Source organism: Maylandia zebra, linkage group LG15 (genome assembly GCF_041146795.1).
Source record: "Maylandia zebra isolate NMK-2024a linkage group LG15, Mzebra_GT3a, whole genome shotgun sequence".
Classification (NCBI taxonomy): Eukaryota; Metazoa; Chordata; class Actinopteri; order Cichliformes; family Cichlidae; genus Maylandia; species Maylandia zebra.
In genome coordinates, this window is record NC_135181.1 from 23,725,494 (window position 1) to 23,744,163 (window position 18,670).

An 18,670-nucleotide genomic window follows, 5' to 3' on the forward strand; every position below is an offset into this window, starting at 1 on the left:
AGTCTAAGACCCAACCTGACATATAGACACAGACAAACAGGCACACGCGGACACAAACGTGCATTCCCACCCCCATATACACAACCAAATACTCGACACTCACCCAACGTGTAGACAGACACAAATAGACACTGCCCAGACAGTCGCTCTCCCCAAACATACTCTATATCCCAGGTCCAGGTACCCCCGCCCCAGAGCGGCAAGCCGCACCTAGACCCAGGCTCCTCCCGAAAACCCTCAGTGTCTATATCCATTTAAAACTGAGGGTAGGGCACCAGCGCCAGAGGTGGGTTGTCAGCAGCAGCTTTTTTTCTGCTATCAAGAAATGCCACCTTACTGTTTAAAAGGAAACCTTTTTTTTTCTTTTCTTTTTTAATGAAAAGAACTTATACACATCATACACACACTTTATAAATACTGATGTTGCCCCTGCATGCATTTTACCTGTGGCCCTCAATCATAAACAGGATTCCAACATTGGTTGTTTTTAATCTGATGACATCTAGAGGCCAAATCCAGGAGTTTTAATAACGCGTGTTGTTGGAGCCTCAACCTCCTAACACTAGTTTGTTAAAATCGCTTTTTCAAACTTGAAATCTGAATGTGGAGAAATGTCAGTACTGGGTTCCTACAGTGTGCCGTAAAACAATGACTCAACAAAATGAGAAACTTCAAACATTTTACTGCAAATGTACAATAAATACAGCAAAAAGCAAAATATTAACAGACTTTAAAACCTGTCTTTCACCGGTGCAGCACCAGTTTAGACCCAGTTCTACTTTCGGTGCCTTTTGGGAACCCGTTCCTACATTTCCACCAGTTTGATAGCAGAATATTTTCACAGCATTTCTAGAGTTTCTAGATGTATTGCAGTCAGAAGACTGAATACAACATGTTCTTATTGTGTTATTTCATTCCGCTCAGAGACAAACAAAACACACCTATGATAAAGTATCTTATACCTGAATGTAAAAACGCAAACTGAATTATTGTAAATGTTAAATCAAGGCATCAGCTTGATGATGAGCAGATTCAAACTGAGCATTCGACCGCAGCCCCAGCTTGAATGGGATTTTTGTGTTGGATGATAAAAATGTGAGACATCCTCAAGACGACACTGCAGTGAACGAGTTCAGAGGTAGAAAACAAGCTGTCGTAAAATCATTGCTTCAGACTTGTTCACACAACAAAAGTATCAACAAATATATACAGATCCCGCCTCTTCTTTCACTGAAAATTCATTTAAATCTTTGCAAACATCAATATTTGCTTTTACTTTGAGTAAACTTTAACACTGCTCATAACTGGAAGGGACACCTGGCATGAACTCGGCTCCTGAATCCAGATTAGTTGTAATATTTTATTTACAACAATAAGTTAAGGCATAGAAGGTTCGACTCCTGGCTGCTCCGGTCTGCATGTCAACGAGGCCTTGGGCAAGATCCTGAACGCCGAGTTGCTCCTGCATCCATCAGTGTTAATGTTAGATAGAAAGCACTTAGACATAGAAAAAGGTGGATGTGGATATGTGTGAACGTGTTGAATAAAGCGCTTTGAGTGCTCAGGAAGAGTAGATAAAAAAAGCATTGAATAAGAACCAGCCCATATACCGAGTTAATGTCTACCAGATTTTTTAAATTTAAACATGAAAAGTATTTGTCGGGCGGTGGAAGGAGTACTTCGAAGACCTCCTTGATCCCACTGACACGTCTTCCGAGGAGGAAGCAGGGTCTGGGAATGATGGGGATGACCCGCCAATTTCTGGGGGCGAGGTCACTGAGGCAGTTAAACAACTCCTTGGTGGCAGAGCCCCTTGTGTGGATGAGGTCCGCCCTGAGTTCCTGAAGGCTCTGGACATTATAGGGCTGTCCTGGTTGACACGCCTCTACAATGTTGCGTGGAGATCAGGGGCAGTACTACTGGACTGGCAGACTGGGGTGGTGGTCCTCATCTTTAAGAAGGGGGATCACACTCCTCAGCCTCCCTGGGAAAGTCTATGCCAGGGTGCTGGAAAGGAGAGTTCGTCTGCTAGTCGAACCTCAGATACAGGAGGAACAATGCGGTTTTCGTCCCAGTCGCGGAACACTGGACCAGCTCTTCATCCTTTCAAGGATACTTGAGGGTGCATGGGAGTTTGCCCAACCAGTCTACATGTGTTTTTTGGACTTGGAGAAGGCATTCGACCGTGTCCCTCGGGGTGTCCTGTGGGAGGTGCTGCGGGAGTATGGGGTGTCTGGCTCATTGCTACGGGCCATTCGATCCCTGTACAACCGTTGCAAGAGCTTGGTTCACATTGCTGGCAATAAGTCGGACTCGTTCCTGGGCGGATGATGCCCATATGGAAAAGAAATAGAAAAAAACTTATAAAAGACTTGCATAAGATGTGGCCTACTTCATATAGTGAATCATATAAGGCTTATATGATTTACTCATGAAAGTGGCCACCTTCAGATATTATTTTAGTAAGTATCCAAAACATACAAGTTTCATTTATATAATTTTTCAAGGGATCTTATATCTGTTTTCACTCTTGTATGCTTTTCATACAAGTTTCACACAAGACAGATACAAACTTTATAAGATTTATATATATCTTTTCCATATGGGTGGGCTCCGATTCTGTTCATAATTTTTATGGACGGGATTTCAAGGCGCAGCCATGTGGCGGAGGGCTTTCACTTCGATGGCCTCAGAATCTCATCTCTGCTTTTTGCGGATGATGTGGTTCTGTTGGCTTCATTGAGTGATGGCCTCCAGCTCCCACTGGAACGGTTCGCAGCCGTGTGTGAAGCAGCGGGAATGATGATGGATGGATGGAAGTATTTGTGAAGCTGTGACTCAACATGTCAATTTTTTTCCAATTTCAAAGAATCCTTCCAAAAGTTGCTGAATCCAACACTTTAGTCACTTCTAAGCTGGAATGATCCCCACTTCACATAAAACCATCATGCAGATCCATCATTTCCTTTGGAGTATTCCTGCTAAAGAAACTGAAAAAAGTCACACAAGCTACTTGGTGGAGGTCATCTCTTTTTAAATAAAATAAACAGAAATTATATATTAAAAAAATACATCCACAAAATAAAGCAAATCGTCAAAAAAAACCCAAAAAAACATTAATCAAATACAAATTAAAGTTCTGGCTTGAAATTAAAAACAGTGTTTCCTGAGCTTTAAAGACCTACAAACATCCCAATCTGCTGCATGAAAAGAAGTGAGGTGAAAAGCATTTAAAGGTTAACCTCGAGTAAACTTGTAGCATCGTTATTCAATCCAGAGTAGGAACCAACTTCCTCTCATCACAGGATGATGGTGGGGTTTAGACATTTTTGTCTTTCAGTGTCTTTCAGACTTCATAACGTTACTGTACAGCAGTGTTGGGCAGCTCTAAAATCTCAGACACTATCCCGTCTGGGCTTGTGGCACCCTCCGCTTCCTGGTTGTGCTGAAGGATATCTTGCAGCAGGATGGTGTTGGAGAGTCTCCACTCCCTGTACATGAGCGCTGTGAGATTTGGTTCATTCAGGATCTTCTCCAAAGCCAGCAGCTCGGACTCTTTAGCCTGAAAAACACGAGTGTTAGAAACATGCAGTGATCCTCCATCAGGCATCAGCTCATGGAGGAATCCAAACAGGGTGTAGATTACTCTAATGTTTAGTGTAGGGTGTCCCCAAAAGCGGGTCAGTTCCCATTAACTCCCTTATTAAAATGTCCAGTTTTACAGAAGAAAAGACCTGCTACAAGAAAACAGCTCAGGTCGGGAGCGATAGTTTGGAGATATTATTGTTAATAAAGTCAGAGGCAGTCACAGAAGTAGTCTCCTTAAATAAAAATCTAGGGATTTATTAGATAGTCAGTCTGCATGTCAACATCGATTGACCCTGTATTATGCAGGACAGCTAGCATTAGCTGATAGCTTAGCAATTCAACATTGCAGTTGGCCATTGATCAAAGACCACTGATCAATGGCCACGAGTACCATTAATTATTGATCACCAACCAAACTAAGTTAACAATAAAGGATCTTGAACACCCTCTGCACCACTTACCACACATGTAGCTGAAGACTAACATCTGTTACAGCTCTGCTGCTTCAAGGACAGGTGCAGACAATCCTTACCACCATGATACCTGGATTCATTTTCAAGAATAGCTCCTTACTGTATCATATTCGTATGTGTATATGTGTATTTCTATGTAATTAACTGGTGTTACACAGTAATTTTTTCCAAATTTTGGGATAAATAAAGAATTTATTGTTTGATATTATCTAAGTATGTGGTTTAGCTTCTTATACTGGCTGTAAACATGATAATTTCGACTGTAAAATTGGACACTTTAACACGTCTTTTAGGATTGACTCACTTTTGGAGCCAGGCTGAAGCAGCCATTAGAGGAATCAACACGCTGTTTGGATTCCTCCATCAGCTGATGAATGATGGCCCTTTGACATTTCAGCCCCAGGGTCTGCTGCTTGATAACAGCACGTGTAACTGAGTACCCTAACCCTTTCATTTTTTTTTGGCATTTAGTTAAAGACAAAAGTTCAGACTCACCTTTAATGTGCTTTTGAGTATCCGGACCAGGTGAACCTTTTCGTTGACTTTTTCATTCTTACATCGCCGGATAAATGAGGCCCTGAAGTCCCTCTGAAATGTCTGTCCAGTTGGATTGACGCTGGCTGCTTTCAGATGGTTGTAGAGGCTCTCCATCTCATCTGGCGTTTTTTCTGGAAACAGGAAAAAAATCAGTAAGGTTAAGTAGCAGGAGACGACATGATAACCACGTGTAGCTGCAGGTGTTTACCCTGGACTGTGTCCTCCTCTTTTTCCTCTCTAACATGAATTAGAGGAGGAGTCTGTGTTCCGCTGGTTTCATCCTGCTTGGGGAGGTCCAGCCAGGACAGACGACCGCTGCCCTCAGAAACTGGTCTTTGTCTTCGGTTTTTGCTCATAGAGCTTCCAGCCGAGCTGGTTCTGCTTCTGCTTTCAGTGATTATTGATGAGACGGTGGGGAGTGAGGTGCAGGATAAAGACTCCCAGGGTGGCTGAAGACGGTTTCCCTGTGAAAAGGGCAGAAAGTGTTTCAGAATATGTGTTTTCAGTCATTTTAAATTTAAGATTAACCCTTGATTAACCCCTATCCCAGTGAGAGATACAACCTGGACAAGTTGTCAGTCTGTCACAGGACTAACACAGAGGGGAAAAAACAGTTCACACTCACAGGCATGCTAGAACAACCAATCAACCTGACCCCATACACGTCTTTGGAATATGGTAGGAAACTGGAAAAAACCCACTCAGGAATCAGGAGAACATACCTATCAAATGTTTAAACTGAGCAAGTGTACCATTTTAAATAAAAATATGATATCTCTTTTTATCCCTTTTTGAATCTTCTTTTCAAATGTTCTGGCAGGAAAACATGTCAAAATAGTCTCACAGAGGACTCTAGCTGCTCAGCAACTCTGAATCTTCCCTGTTGTATTTTTGGTTTCATGATGCTCATGAGTTTCGTTGACCTACTAATGATCATGTGCCAAGGTATGAAAAAGGATGTGGGTCTTTATCAGGACATGTGTGCGCCATGACCTCCCCAGTGTTACCCATTCTAGCCAACCTTTGTATGGAGGAAGTGGAAGTGGCTAGGTGGAACAGGAAAGGAACATCACCTAGCCTCTGGTACAGATACGTGGATGACACCAATTGTTCACGTGAATCATTGTTCAGGTCAACTCAGTGATATAACAAAGGATAATAATAATTTGCTGTTTCTGGACTGTGCTGTGCACATTGAGGAGAATGGAAACCTCAACATTGAAGTTTACCGGAGGCCCATGCACACAGACCATTAAATAATCCTATGCTGACACTACCATCTGGAAGAAACTTAGAGTAATCAGGACCCTCCAACAGCGGGCAGAAACTGTTCCCTCCAAGGCATCAGGGAAACAAAAGGAGCACACAAATGTAAAGGTTATGCCAGCTTTCATCAAATCAGCAAAGATGTACAGTAAAGACTTAAAAAAACTCAAAGAAGTCACTTTTCTTGCCAAGATCCTGAGATTATCTGAAATCAGTGTGCTGGAATAATTAAGTGAAGTTCGAGCTGGGATTCTGTGAGGGTTGGAGGAATTATTAAAGGAAGAGAATTACAATGAATGCAAGGTTGGTGAAGAAGGACTTGTTTTGGTTCTTAGAGAGGTAGAGCCAATCATGTATCATTCACTGCTGCCACTGTTAACTTTGAGTTAATTGGGCTGCTCCAACTTTGTGAATAGGAAATCCAAATTGAGGGGGAATTCCAGATGAAGATCTGAATCTGGAACAAGGCCTAGGAGCTGGGTACTCAGCTTTTAGTGCCCCAATACACCCACCAGCACAGGTTGCTTCAAATACTGATGGTGCTATAGCCACAGCTACGTACCATTTAAACCAGCATTTACAGCGTGCGTACCCACCACAGTGTCTTTCTGAACAATAGGTTTTCCCATTCAGTCAAAAGTTTCACATCAGCGCTGTTACAGGAAGTAAAAACTGAACGCAAACTAATCACAGAGTTTGAGGTTTTTTGTTTTCAGAAAGGGTTGGGGTTAGAAAACCGACACAGTCTCACACAAAATTGAGAAATGCACCACTGGCTGAAACAACACCAAAACAACAGCTTGTGCCGGCGGACGTGACATCACAGGTTATAGCTTCTTTGGCCTCATCATGCACAGAGTGCAGCTTGTATTAATGTTATTGATCAGTGTAGATAAAGATGGGCATCGTGATGACACCCCAAACTAATGCCAAGGTATTTCAGAAACTGGTGTTACCAACTATGGTTTCAAATCGATCAATCAAAATCAATACAACAGCCTGAACAAACTTTGCCAGAGTTTTCGTCAGTGGTCATTTGTGGTACTGCAGCTAAAAATGCTGCAGCCCAAAGACCATTTGTTCCCAAATGTATTACCCCATCTACAGTATGGCTAGTGCCTATTTTACTTTTACATTAAGCTCTCTTCTATGGACTTCATGCATTTACTTACATTTTGGGTGGCCACTGAATCCAGCTGAGAGTCAAGAGAAGAAAACGACAAGTCTTCTTCATCCTGATCACTCCCCTCACTGTAGCGCTCTGCACACACATGCATAAATAGAGACAATGTAAAGAAAGCAGCAAAGCAGAAAATAAATAGATGATGTGTGAAGGAAACTAGAGGACCAACAGATCAGTGAAAGAGATAACATGAGACAAGAAATGGGAAGACACATGTGAAGATGTGATGAAAATCAGAGTGAAAGAATGATAGAAAAAACAAAAAAGAAGGAAAAACTGAGAAAGGGTAAATGGGAAAAAAGGAATGAAAACTGGAAAGGAAGATGTAGCAATGGGAAAGGGAGAGGAAGTGTGTCAAGGAAAAAATATATGAAAAAGGGAAAAATACCACCTTCCTTTAAAGGGACAGGAATGAGCAAAGAAATTTTAGAAAACCAAATTTGTGAAGATGGAAAGGAAAGCTGGGATAATCAAAGAAAAGAAGAGGGTGCAGTGTGAAATGTTAGTTGTAAGAGAGATACATTAGTGGGAAGTAACTGTGGTCAGACGTTTACAGACACTCATCGTGAGTATGTCATGGTATTTTTTGGCATTAATGATTTCTCTGCACAGTTCTTCATCCACAGTGGAAGGATTGCACAGCACACATCTCTAATGACTCTGAAAAAACTGGACTTTTGAGCTTTTGAGTGTATCCACATATTTTCATTAGGGCTGAGGTCAGGCCTTCGGGAAGGCCATTCTAAAAGCTTAATGTTAATTTGATTTAATCAGTTTTAATGTTTTTGGGATCATTGTCCCACAGGAGAACCCAAATGTGTCAGTTTCAACAAGTTTCAAATGTAGAGTTGAGGCAATGTTGAAGAATTTGCAGGTAGTCCTTCTTCTTTACTTTTTGTGGTTGACAGGGGTCAGCATGGGCACCCTGACTGGTCTGTAACTATGCAGACCATGCGTGTTCTGACACCTTTCTATCAGAACCAGCATAAACTTTTTCAGGAATTTAAGCTACAACGTCTTGTTTGCTGGATTGGCCACACAGGCCAGCCTTTGCTGCCTACGTGCATCAGTTAGCCTTGGCCCCCCGTGACCCTGTCACTGGTCCACCACCGTTCCCTCCTTGGAACCCTTTTGACAGATACTGACCCCTGCAGACTAGAAGCACCACACAAGAGCTGCAGGTTTGTAGATGCTCTGTCCCAGACGTCTGGCTATGACAGTTTGGCCCGTGTTGTTCAAATCTTTATGTTTGCCAGTTTCTGAGAACAAAATGTTCACCCTAATGTGCCTCACCCACTAACAGTTGCCACCATGATGATCAGTGTTATTCATGTCGCCTGTCAGTGGTCATAATGTTACGTTTGATTTAAAGAGTTCAAAGAAATTATTAAAAGCCAGAGTTACCCTGACAGTCATGCTCATGAGTGTGTGAAACTTCAGACTGCAGCTGTGTCACCATCATCATTTTGGTAGATTCTTATTTTTAATCCTCTCACCTTCACTGTTGATTGCCTCATCTAGTTCAGCTGCTTCTGTCAGTTTACTGATCCACCTGGACACACACACACACACACACACACACACACACTGCATTAAACTCTACAAATGACACACAACATGCAACATACTACACGGTGTACTGCAATGAATCAATAAAAAGAAACATGACATTAAAAGGATGGGAGGAGGAAATGACTGTACTTTCTGACACAGAATAGTGATACTTATTAGTTCAGAGCAAAGTTTCTCAGCCACCACTGGCTGAAGTGCAAATGTCACTAATTCTAGGCTTCACTCTTTTCTATAAGACTAAGCCACTAAAGTCAGGAGAGGACATTCTGAGACAAGCATGTCTGCAAAATCTCAACAGTTTCTGCCTTATGTGGATCAGTTTGAAAAGTTATAATGACATTTTTCTGCTGGTATAAACCCTCAAAGTGGGCCTAAGATGCTGATTTCCAGCATCACATGCATTACTAGACTGAACTGACCCCCTTTAAGCCAACCTCTGATTGGCTGCTCCATGTGTAAGGTTTAAACAGTAGATGGGAGGGGCATCTCTATCCAAATCTCTATAACATCATTCAGCACCAAGTGTATAAAAACTGTCAAAAGTCATATTTTATAGAAGAATTCATTCCTGTAAGTGTACGCAGTCAATGACAGGAAATAAAGAGAAGCAGTATCAGTCAACTCAATGACATATGATAAAATAATAACAATGGGTTAAAAGTACTCACTTATTCATTTCTATGTAGCTCTCAGCACCAATAGTAATAGTCACTACATTAGGATGACTGGCTGTTATGACACTGAAACACAACACAGAGCAAAGTAATGGTAAATTCAATGCACTATATAAAGCAGTTGGTGAAGATGTGGAAAACAAATGCCTTGCAGCGGATCTCTCACCACTGAGACATTTTTTTAAGATGCTTTAGCAACAGAGAGTGTACAAACAGCAAAAAGTCTTGTGGTTTAAGAGGGGGAAATTTAAAAAAACAAAACATGTCATACTATTTCTTCCTGGAGGTTTTGGCCTGTTCGATGGTAAAGCCTGACAGGTTGATGAATCCATCAGCTTTCTCAGCCTGCAGAGAGGAGCAAAAAGAGCTCAGAAAACCTGATGAGAAACACTTTAATGCAGTGAAGTCTGCAGAAAACAATGTGTCTGTATCTCAGGTTCCTGTGTGATCTCAGCAAAGTGTCAGTGGTCAGAGCCAGAGGATGCACATCGCTGTGGACTGTGCTCTGTCTGTCTGTTTGGTTGCAGTTTGACCTACTTCGTGTCTTAGTGTGGTTTGACTATATGCTTATTTAAATTTACAGCTTCACAGAGATAAAGGGATTTACATATGATTCTTAACATATAAGAGATGTTTCTATTTAAACACATTTATATGGAATATTAATGTATTTGTATCAAAGTAGAAACTTAAAAAATTTCAAAACCACGTAATTTAGTTATTTATTTTTCTAAAAGATGTCATGTGTGTCACACACAGGCAGCACTTCTTCTAAGGCTCACTTCAACAGTGAGTCAGGCCCCACAGACTCCCATGTTAAAACCTGCTTCAACAACAGTTTGGACTTCAACTGCAAAGGTTATTTTCATGTATAACTCAGCCACTTAAAATCTATTTAGAGCTCCCCTCCACTTTAAACTAGATATCTTGGGCATGTTCGTGGCTTTAGGAGCAACTTTCATGCAATTGTCTGACACATCATATCCGAAAGTTTCACGAGGTCACTGTGTGTACAGGTAAACATTGTGAGCTTCAGCACTCAGATATTTAGGTCTACTTTTTATCTCTGCGTGATGTCACAGAGTTAGGTACCCATAATATGGTCAACTCAGACACCAAAAGCCCCACCCAACTTCTATTTAAACTTTTAAGAGGGGCAACCAATCAGAATCAAGCTAGCTTCAAGGTAGGGTGGGCAGCTCAAATAAGGATAGAGGATCAAATGAGGAGTATAAGATAAAGAAGGATTATTTTGAACTATGAATCATGCAAAAACACTCTAATAGAGTCCAAGATTAAGAATACAGTGCTCATTCAAGTTTTGCAAAGTCTCCGCAAACCGGGAACAGATTTTCTGATGCTAATCGCACATGTCAGACCTGAATTCTACTGCACGTTGTTTGAGCTGTAGGGCTTAACTGTGAGATAACTGTGGCTCACCATCTCGTTACTGTACCAGTACAGAGAGCTCCTCTGCAGGACAAACCAGTATTTCTTCCATCTGCTTCCCAGGAAGCTACGGCTCTCCTTCTTCCGGTGCAGCCATCCCTGACAGTCCACCGCTCCCAGGTCTTTGACCGAAACCCGACGCCGACTCATGGCTGCAGACTCTGCAGGAGAAGGAGGAAGGCAGGTTACAGGTTCAGATCTTCAGATCAGAGGGAGGAGCCATCCAACAATGATGCTCCTTAGGGGCCTCACATGTACTCAGACAACTGGACAACTATTTTTACTAATTTCAGACCTGCTTACTTTATTGGATTTATTGAGTTATTTCTTCAGCTATAAGACCTGAGACACTTTAATGTACAATATTTAACTTATTCACCTGTATTTATTTTACCTCTATTGTTGACTTTTATTTTATTGTATATCCATTTTTATTTATTCAGCTCCTTATTAAATTATACATTTATCTTTTTAGACAGATTTTCATTGTCTGTTCTTCTTGCAGTTTATCTTCCTGTATTTCCATTTTTAATTTACTTTTAACATTATTTTATTGATTGAAACTTATTTTAGTTTTACTTAACAAGCAGTTAAGTAAATTTGTACATTTGTGTCACGTTTGTCAAATGCCCCACGCTGCCTGCAGCTGTGAGCAGCAGGCTGAAACCCACAGAGCCTCGGTGCAGTGGTCATCCTATGTTCAGCCACTTTTGGTTTCCTGATTTGGTATTTATGAGTTTTCAAACAGACTCCTGATCTTCTCTGTAGACCTCAGTGTGTCCTAAAAATACAAAGGCCTGGGTAGTGCAAATGTTTTTAAATCATGCTGTCCTAATTCCACTGTTTACCGGTTTATCTGCACACTCTGATGTTCGGTTTTGGCACTAATTTTAGAATAAACAACATCATTGAGCTGCTTTTCTGTCTCTTTTGATCAACTCATACAGATGAGACTGTTTCATTCTTTCTTTGTTGAGTCTGCCCTTTCATTTTCTATAAAAACAAGTTTCAGGAAGTCTTGACAGATAATTTGTGGTATTCTAATAACAATAGAGAACAAGCAAGGCACTCTGTCATAAGATAAAACTTTTTTTACTTTTATTAGGATCAGTGATGACTTAGAATTGATGCATGTTGATAGTTTTCTGCCAAACTGCTTGAAGAATCATCTCAAAACATAGTTTTACCTGTAGACACAATGCTTGAGCTGTTATGCTTGCAAGGTTTGGGTTTTGTTGTTGGACTTCTACCCACCCCACTGAAGAGCATCTGTCACAAAAGCCATGAGAGCAACGTTTTCTTCCTTTTTTGTTTTTGTAAACTTTCATTTTTTTATTTGTTGGTTTCAAAACAAACTAGAAAAAAAGTCGACCTGTGCAATGCGATCAGAGGTGCCACCATGATAACCTTCAGTATATCTGAAATTTGGACCATCTCAAAGGTGCAGAGTGCCATTGTGGACCCTTACCATCCTTGGGGTTTGCTTGTTTAACCCGCTCAAAGGTGGCACTAATAGAGTCATTTTTCTGTGTTTGTCTGACCCTTTTTGTATATTTATACTGACAGAGTGGGGTATTTAGTGTGTTTCATATGCTGCATTATCTGCATGGCAAGTTTCCCAACTGCGACATTTTACTCTGTAACATCTGTGATATAATCTTAACTCTCATATTACTAACATTAATGCTCTGCAATTCTATCAGCACAGAAAGTTAACACCCAAAGTCAACCTACCAAAGAAATGCACGACTCATACGCTTATGTGGTTACAATAGAGAACAAAAAAACATATGAACCAAACAAAAATAGGAACTAATGCTGCTCTCTTCTCACATGAGCCAAACTTCACTCAAAGTGAAGTTTGGCCCCTGTTGCCCCAGTGGGCAAAGGTTTTCAATTTTGTCTATGTTTTGAATAAATTCTCTCTCTTTTCTATCCAAAATTTATGTCACTACCAGGTGTAAGTCTTCATCAGTATTATCCCTAACCCTGGGATAAGCTCGGACGTCGCCCGGTTCAACAAGGTCAGGTGTTGAGGAACCAGGGCACCCTGACGAGAAGTGGGCTACTGGAACAAGAAGGCATCAGTGGGCAAGAGACGAAAACAGGGCGTTGTTGGAATGCTACTATGCAAGTAAGCCCCAAGTGCAATAGGAGAAGGATCGTTGAGTGCGAGAGGAACTGGCCAAGCTTGAGACCTGGATCCCCCGTAGCCAGTTACCAAGATTAAGTGAAGTACCCTCAGAAGGTCTGCTAGATGATGTTAATGGATACAGGAATGCTTAGAATTGTACAAGATCAACAGGACCCTAAGAGCCTTCATCAGGAACTCAATGGGGATGTGGTGTACAACACTAGAGGCCAACTCCAAGCCCATAGCATAAGTCACCATCAAGTGCGGGATCTACCAAGGAGATGCTCTGTCCCCACTGCTGTTCTGCATATGCCTGAACCAGTGAGATACCGACTACGGAATGGAGCAGTTGTCAGCCACCTCCTGTACATGGATGACATCAAGCTGTATGCGAATCTATGCAAGTGAACGAGACATCGATTCACTGATCCACACTACCAGGATATACAGCAATGACATTCGGGCTGGAGAAGTGTAGTCGGATGATAACAAAGAGAGGGAAGTCAGAACTGAGGGGATCGAGCTACCAGAAGGCAACATTGCAGACATAGATCCCGCAGGCGAATGGGAACCATGAAGAGCCTGCTAGGAAAGCTGCAACCACCAAGTACCTGCAGAGGGTCAGGCAAGTCCTGAGGAGTCAGCTGAACAGTAAGAACAAGATCCAGGCTATCAACACCCACGCCCTGCCCGTGATCAGGTACCCAGCTGGTATAATAAGTTGGCCAAAGGAGGAGATAGAAGCTACTGACATAAAGACAAGAAAGCTCCTTACCATGCATGGCATGGCAGCAGAAACCCAAGAAAGAGGAGGGAGACGAGGAAGGACAGGCCCCTGCACGGTATGTACCACCGGCAGATAGAGGAGGTGGCTGACATCCAGAAATCCTACCAGTGGCTGGACAAAGCTGAACTGAAAGACAGCACAGAGGCACTAATCATGGCAGCACAAGAACAAGCTCTGAGTACAAGATCCATAGAGGCTGGGGTCTATCACACCAGGCAAGACCCCAGGTGCAGGCTGTGTAAAGATGCCCCAGAGACAATCCATCACATAACAGCAGGGTGCAAGATGCTAGCAGGCAAGGCATACATGGAACGCCATAACCAAGTGGCCGGCATAGTGTACAGGAACATCTGTGCCGAGTATAACCTGGAAGTCCCGAGGTCAAAATGGGAGATGCCCCCAAGGGTGGTGGAGAATGACCGAGCTACGATCCTGTGGGACTTCCAGATACAGACGGACAAAATGGTGGTGGCTAACCAACCGGACATAGTGGTGGTAGACAAACAGAAGAAGACGGCCGTAGTGATCGATGTAGCGGTTCTGAATGACAGCAATATCAGGAAGAAGGAACATGAGAAGCTGGAGAAATACCAAGGGCTCAGAGAAGAGCTCGAGAGGATGTGGAGGGTGAAGGTAACGGTGGTCCCCGTGGTAATCGGAGCACTAGGTGCGGTGACTCCCAAGCTAGGCGAGTGGCTCCAGCAGATCCCGGGAATAACATCGGAGATCTCTGTCCAGAAGAGCGCAGTCCTGGGAACAGCTAAGATACTGCGCAGGACCCTCAAGCTCCCAGGCCTCTGGTAGAGGACCCGAGCTTGAAGGATATATATATATATATATATATTTACATTACCACAGTGAGATGACTTTAGTCTCATGAACAACATTAGCTAATTGTTATTTACTAAGTAATCTTGAAATGACTGTTCAGTACAGGAATGAAGCCCAACAATCATGTTTTATAGTCCCGTGGTTTCAGCCTCAGATACTCAACTAATCAAAGTGATGTCATGACAAAAATGAATGACCAACAAAACATTTTTTCTCCTTCATTTCTGTCAAACAAAGCTGTATGTAACGTTTCTCGCAGTTAGTATCATGGTTGCTTCACTTCCGCACTGCTCGTACTTATAGTACGCACCGTACGTACGTATGTGTAGTGTGCATACTTCAAGCGTGCAGACCCTGAATTGGGACACAGCCACAGCCAGGCTACAGAGGAAGTGACAGGTAGGTGAGACAGGTAAGAGAGGAGAGCTATGCTGGAGTAATAAAGGCATGAAGACCATGAACGTGAGCATTAAATAGTTTTTTTTTCTTGAATAGGGTAACCATATATTCAATGTAAAATGAAAAACAAACAAACAAACAAAAACAACAAGTCCCAGGTAATCCACCCACACTAATCCCAAACCTTGATTCCGGACAGATATGCATGACGGGTATTTACACACCAGTTTTACCAGCATTAAAAGCTCACTTCAAGTAAACCTACTAAAGGAATACATGACTCATGAACTTATGTGGTTATAGAAGAGAACAGATGAGTATATGTACCAAACAAAAATAGGAACAAAAATAGGAACTTAACTTAAGTTGTGGTAAAAGAGCAGCTTAACTCAAGAGTCAAGTAACGCATCTAAACAAAATGTTAAGCCTGACCCAAGAAAGCCATTCTACCTAATTTAGCATTTAGCAACGACAAGGAAAGGTGGTTTCAACAATGGCCCAAACACTAACATGGTGTGAATATCCGGGATGATCCCCCATTCATCATAAATGTGCGCACGGTATGTGGCAAGAAGCTTTGCTTAAGTACAAAATTAGGTATTTACCCAAAACTAGCAAAACACAAACAGCAAAGAAGACTGCTGCCAGACAGGATGGAAGAGAGACCTGCAGCAGCTGACAACATTCTCATGTCAGCTGTCTGATGTCAGATACACTCACACAAACAGAAAGGAAGAGGAAATGAAGTTATGTATTCATTTATATCACAGTGTGGAAGTTGGTTTAATGAATATTAACACATTCACACAAATAGGATAGGGCAGGGAGGGGCATCACAGTTCTGCACTGTTCTGTATAAGTTATTGGGGAAACTTCAGGTTTAACCTTTCACTTCTAACGGGGGTGGTAATTTATGCGTCATAGTAGTATGCAGAAGTCTCCATGTACTGTCCAGTCACTTCTGTGTAAATTATGTAAATTCAGTTGTTAGTGTGCAGGTATAGGAGAGTCTGTAGGTTTTAGAGACAGTCTGATGTCTTTGAAGTCTTTGCCTTTCCTTAATTAGCAAGCATAATTTACAGGAAACACTGATTTTCTGTGTGCGTGTTTCCTGTAAGATTAAAAAGATTTTTTGTGTTAAGCATGCCTTAAATCATGGTTGCTACAGCAAGACATTTTATAATTGCTGACTTTGCAAGTAGGCTAAGCGGACTTCCTGGTCCGAGTTCTGTTTTGATATTTAAACTTCACTTGTCCTCAGCCTTTACACTGCGTTTCATCTCTGTGAAGATAAGGCAAAGATATCCTGGACATGCTGATCATGAATATGTTGATACCAAAGTTGAGTATACAACATCTCTGTGGGTGTCATGTTCCACTGTTTAGTAGGTGGTATACATGTGTGCTATACGCTCAGGTTGCTGGGGGACTTCCCATGATGCACTGTGCACTTCTTTTCCACTCCACATGCATTTATAGCTGAACATGTATTAATATTTACATTGAATTATTTATCCTGTTTTTTGGTCTTTTTTCCCATCGTTTTGCAACCAGTCACAGCATGGCCGCCCATTCCTGAGCCTGATTCTGTTGGAGGTCTCTTCTTCCCCACCATCACCAAGTGCTTACCTTACTTTACCTTACAATATAAAAGAGTTTCATGGGATGCTGTATAAATGCAACTGCACTGAATCACAAGTTTCTGGTAGGAAAATGTATGAGCGCATACCTGTAAAGATCACGTGGTGTAATTGTGAGGTCCAAAACAGCTAAAAATAATATATGATATAATGAAATTTGATTTCTTTGTCTGTTTTTTAACACTTTACCTTGCACTTTAGAGGTTTACAGTATTAGAGATATTGCATGATGCTGCATATTTCATCTGTTAGCGGTTCCTTTTTTTGTTTTTCCTGTGTACTCTAAAACCAGTTTACCTCGGTCACCAAAAAAAACAAAAAACCCTCTACAGACTCACCGCTAATTGTATGAGACTGGGCAGATGTTTGTGGTCTCGTTAGTCTTAACTTTACATGTCTCTGTCTAGCTAAGGTTTCTGTACACGCGCCAAATGAAACAGAGGGGGGACTGAAGCAAGAAACTTTGCCGAAACAAGCGCCCTTACCTGCAGTCTGGGTGTCCGGCAGTGTAATGCGTTTCCTGCAGACAGACGCGCAGCACAGGAGGAACTGAAGTGTGCTCCGCTTGTGAGAAGTTATGTTAACACATCAGCAGACCACAAAGTCACAAAATCACACTCACGCTCTACATAAACGCACCACTCAGACTCCACAGCGTCCTTCCTGTTTCGGTGCTCTTCGTGATCTTTATGCCCTCGTCTGTTTCTCAGAAACTTCCCGTTTGCTCTGTAGAAAATAAAACTTATTTTCAGGAAATTAAGCAAATTTATGCAGTGCTGTTTAGTTACAGTGGAGACATCCGACTTCAGTATCTCACACCATTTCCCTCTTACAGTCAAATCAAAGAGACACATGTCATTGACATTCAGCCTTCTTGTAGCAGAAAATAAAACTTCAAGGCCGCCTTATTGCCAACTATAGTGGGGTGAAATGTGTTCATGCACCAGTCTGCATATTTTAGCTCTAAACATTTGTTTGCTACAAATTTCCTGAGCATCCACTCAAATATTACAGAAGAAAATGTGGACTATTCTAAAGATACACCTGAGTCTGTCTATTACACAGCTGCAGAGCTGAATGAGAGTTTAATAGTAGGCATAAGTTCAAACTGCAGTTCACCACAGGGTCCACGAGATGGAGCTGTTAGTCTTTGACAGCTTCATATGTGCCCTTTAAGATTATTACCTGAGGGACTAGCTCATTTAGAACCAGATAATGAACAGCTTACACTTTGCTTCATTGACACTGATCTTGTAACACAGCAAAGCCCGATTCAAACAACAGAATTCACTAATTATTTATAAAAAATAAAATAAAAAACACCAGAAAAGCTAAAGTTTGATTTAGCATTTAAACAGATTAAAGTGGACCTGTTATTGCCTTTTCTTGTTTTCTGTCATATATCTACTCTTAAAATGGTGGATGTTCATATTAAAATCGGACAAAATAAATAAATCAGTGAATGTGCAAGTTTTCTGTGAGCTCAGATGGGTGTCAGACAGTTTTTTTCTTGAGTCAGTGGGAGGAGATATTCCTAACATGGTCATCTCAGTTTTTCTTATGAAGGTTTATCTGCAGCTATAACACAACTCCAAAAAGCTACAACATTGTGTTAAATGTAAATAAAAAACAAAATGCAATGATTTTTCAAATCTCATGAGCCAATATTTTGTTCCCAGTGGAACATAAAAATCTATCAAATATTTAAATAATATCCTGTTAGCCCTGTGAGAGACTGGCAACTGTCCAGAGTATGCCCCGCCTCTTGCTCACTGGTAGCTGGAACAGGCTCCAGCCTCCCCCGGAGCCTGACAAATACATTATCATATTCCATGAAAACTACGAGCTGCAAAAAAGATGCATCTTTAATTTCAGAATAAGGTTCCTCAATGAAAAACTGACCTTCTCATAATCTACACTACATGATATCATGAAAAGATTCAGAGAATCTGGAGAAATTTCCGTGTGCAAAGAACAAGGATGAAAGTAACTATTGGATGCCAGTGACCTTCATGCCCTCAGGCATCACTGCATTAAAAAAATACAAATCTGTCATGGAAATTGGTGCATGGGCTCAGGAACGCCTGCAGAAATGCAGGTTAACCCTGTAACAGCAGGGGTATCATAACTGATACAT

General features: G+C 41.6%; 1 protein-coding gene across 2 annotated transcripts; it reads right to left on the reverse strand.

The window, feature by feature from the left end:
- Window positions 1-666: 666 nt before the first annotated feature.
- Window positions 667-17,576, reverse strand: LOC143412684 (interactor protein for cytohesin exchange factors 1-like). Of its 2 annotated transcripts, XM_076874162.1 has the most exons (10): window positions 17,367-17,576; window positions 17,019-17,259; window positions 10,734-10,903; window positions 9,565-9,638; window positions 9,288-9,359; window positions 8,544-8,599; window positions 7,037-7,125; window positions 4,807-5,062; window positions 4,557-4,729; window positions 667-3,562 (listed from the first exon to the last, which is right to left on the reverse strand). In XM_076874162.1, exons 3-10 carry the CDS (start codon window positions 10,890-10,892, stop codon window positions 3,362-3,364), a joined length of 1,080 nt encoding a protein of 359 aa, XP_076730277.1. In that variant the 5' UTR covers window positions 10,893-10,903; window positions 17,019-17,259; window positions 17,367-17,576; the 3' UTR covers window positions 667-3,361. The 2 variants fall into 2 exon arrangements, with proteins under 2 accessions (XP_076730277.1, XP_076730276.1); XM_076874161.1 differs by having other exon boundaries at window positions 17,019-17,399.
- Window positions 17,577-18,670: the final 1,094 nt, after the last annotated feature.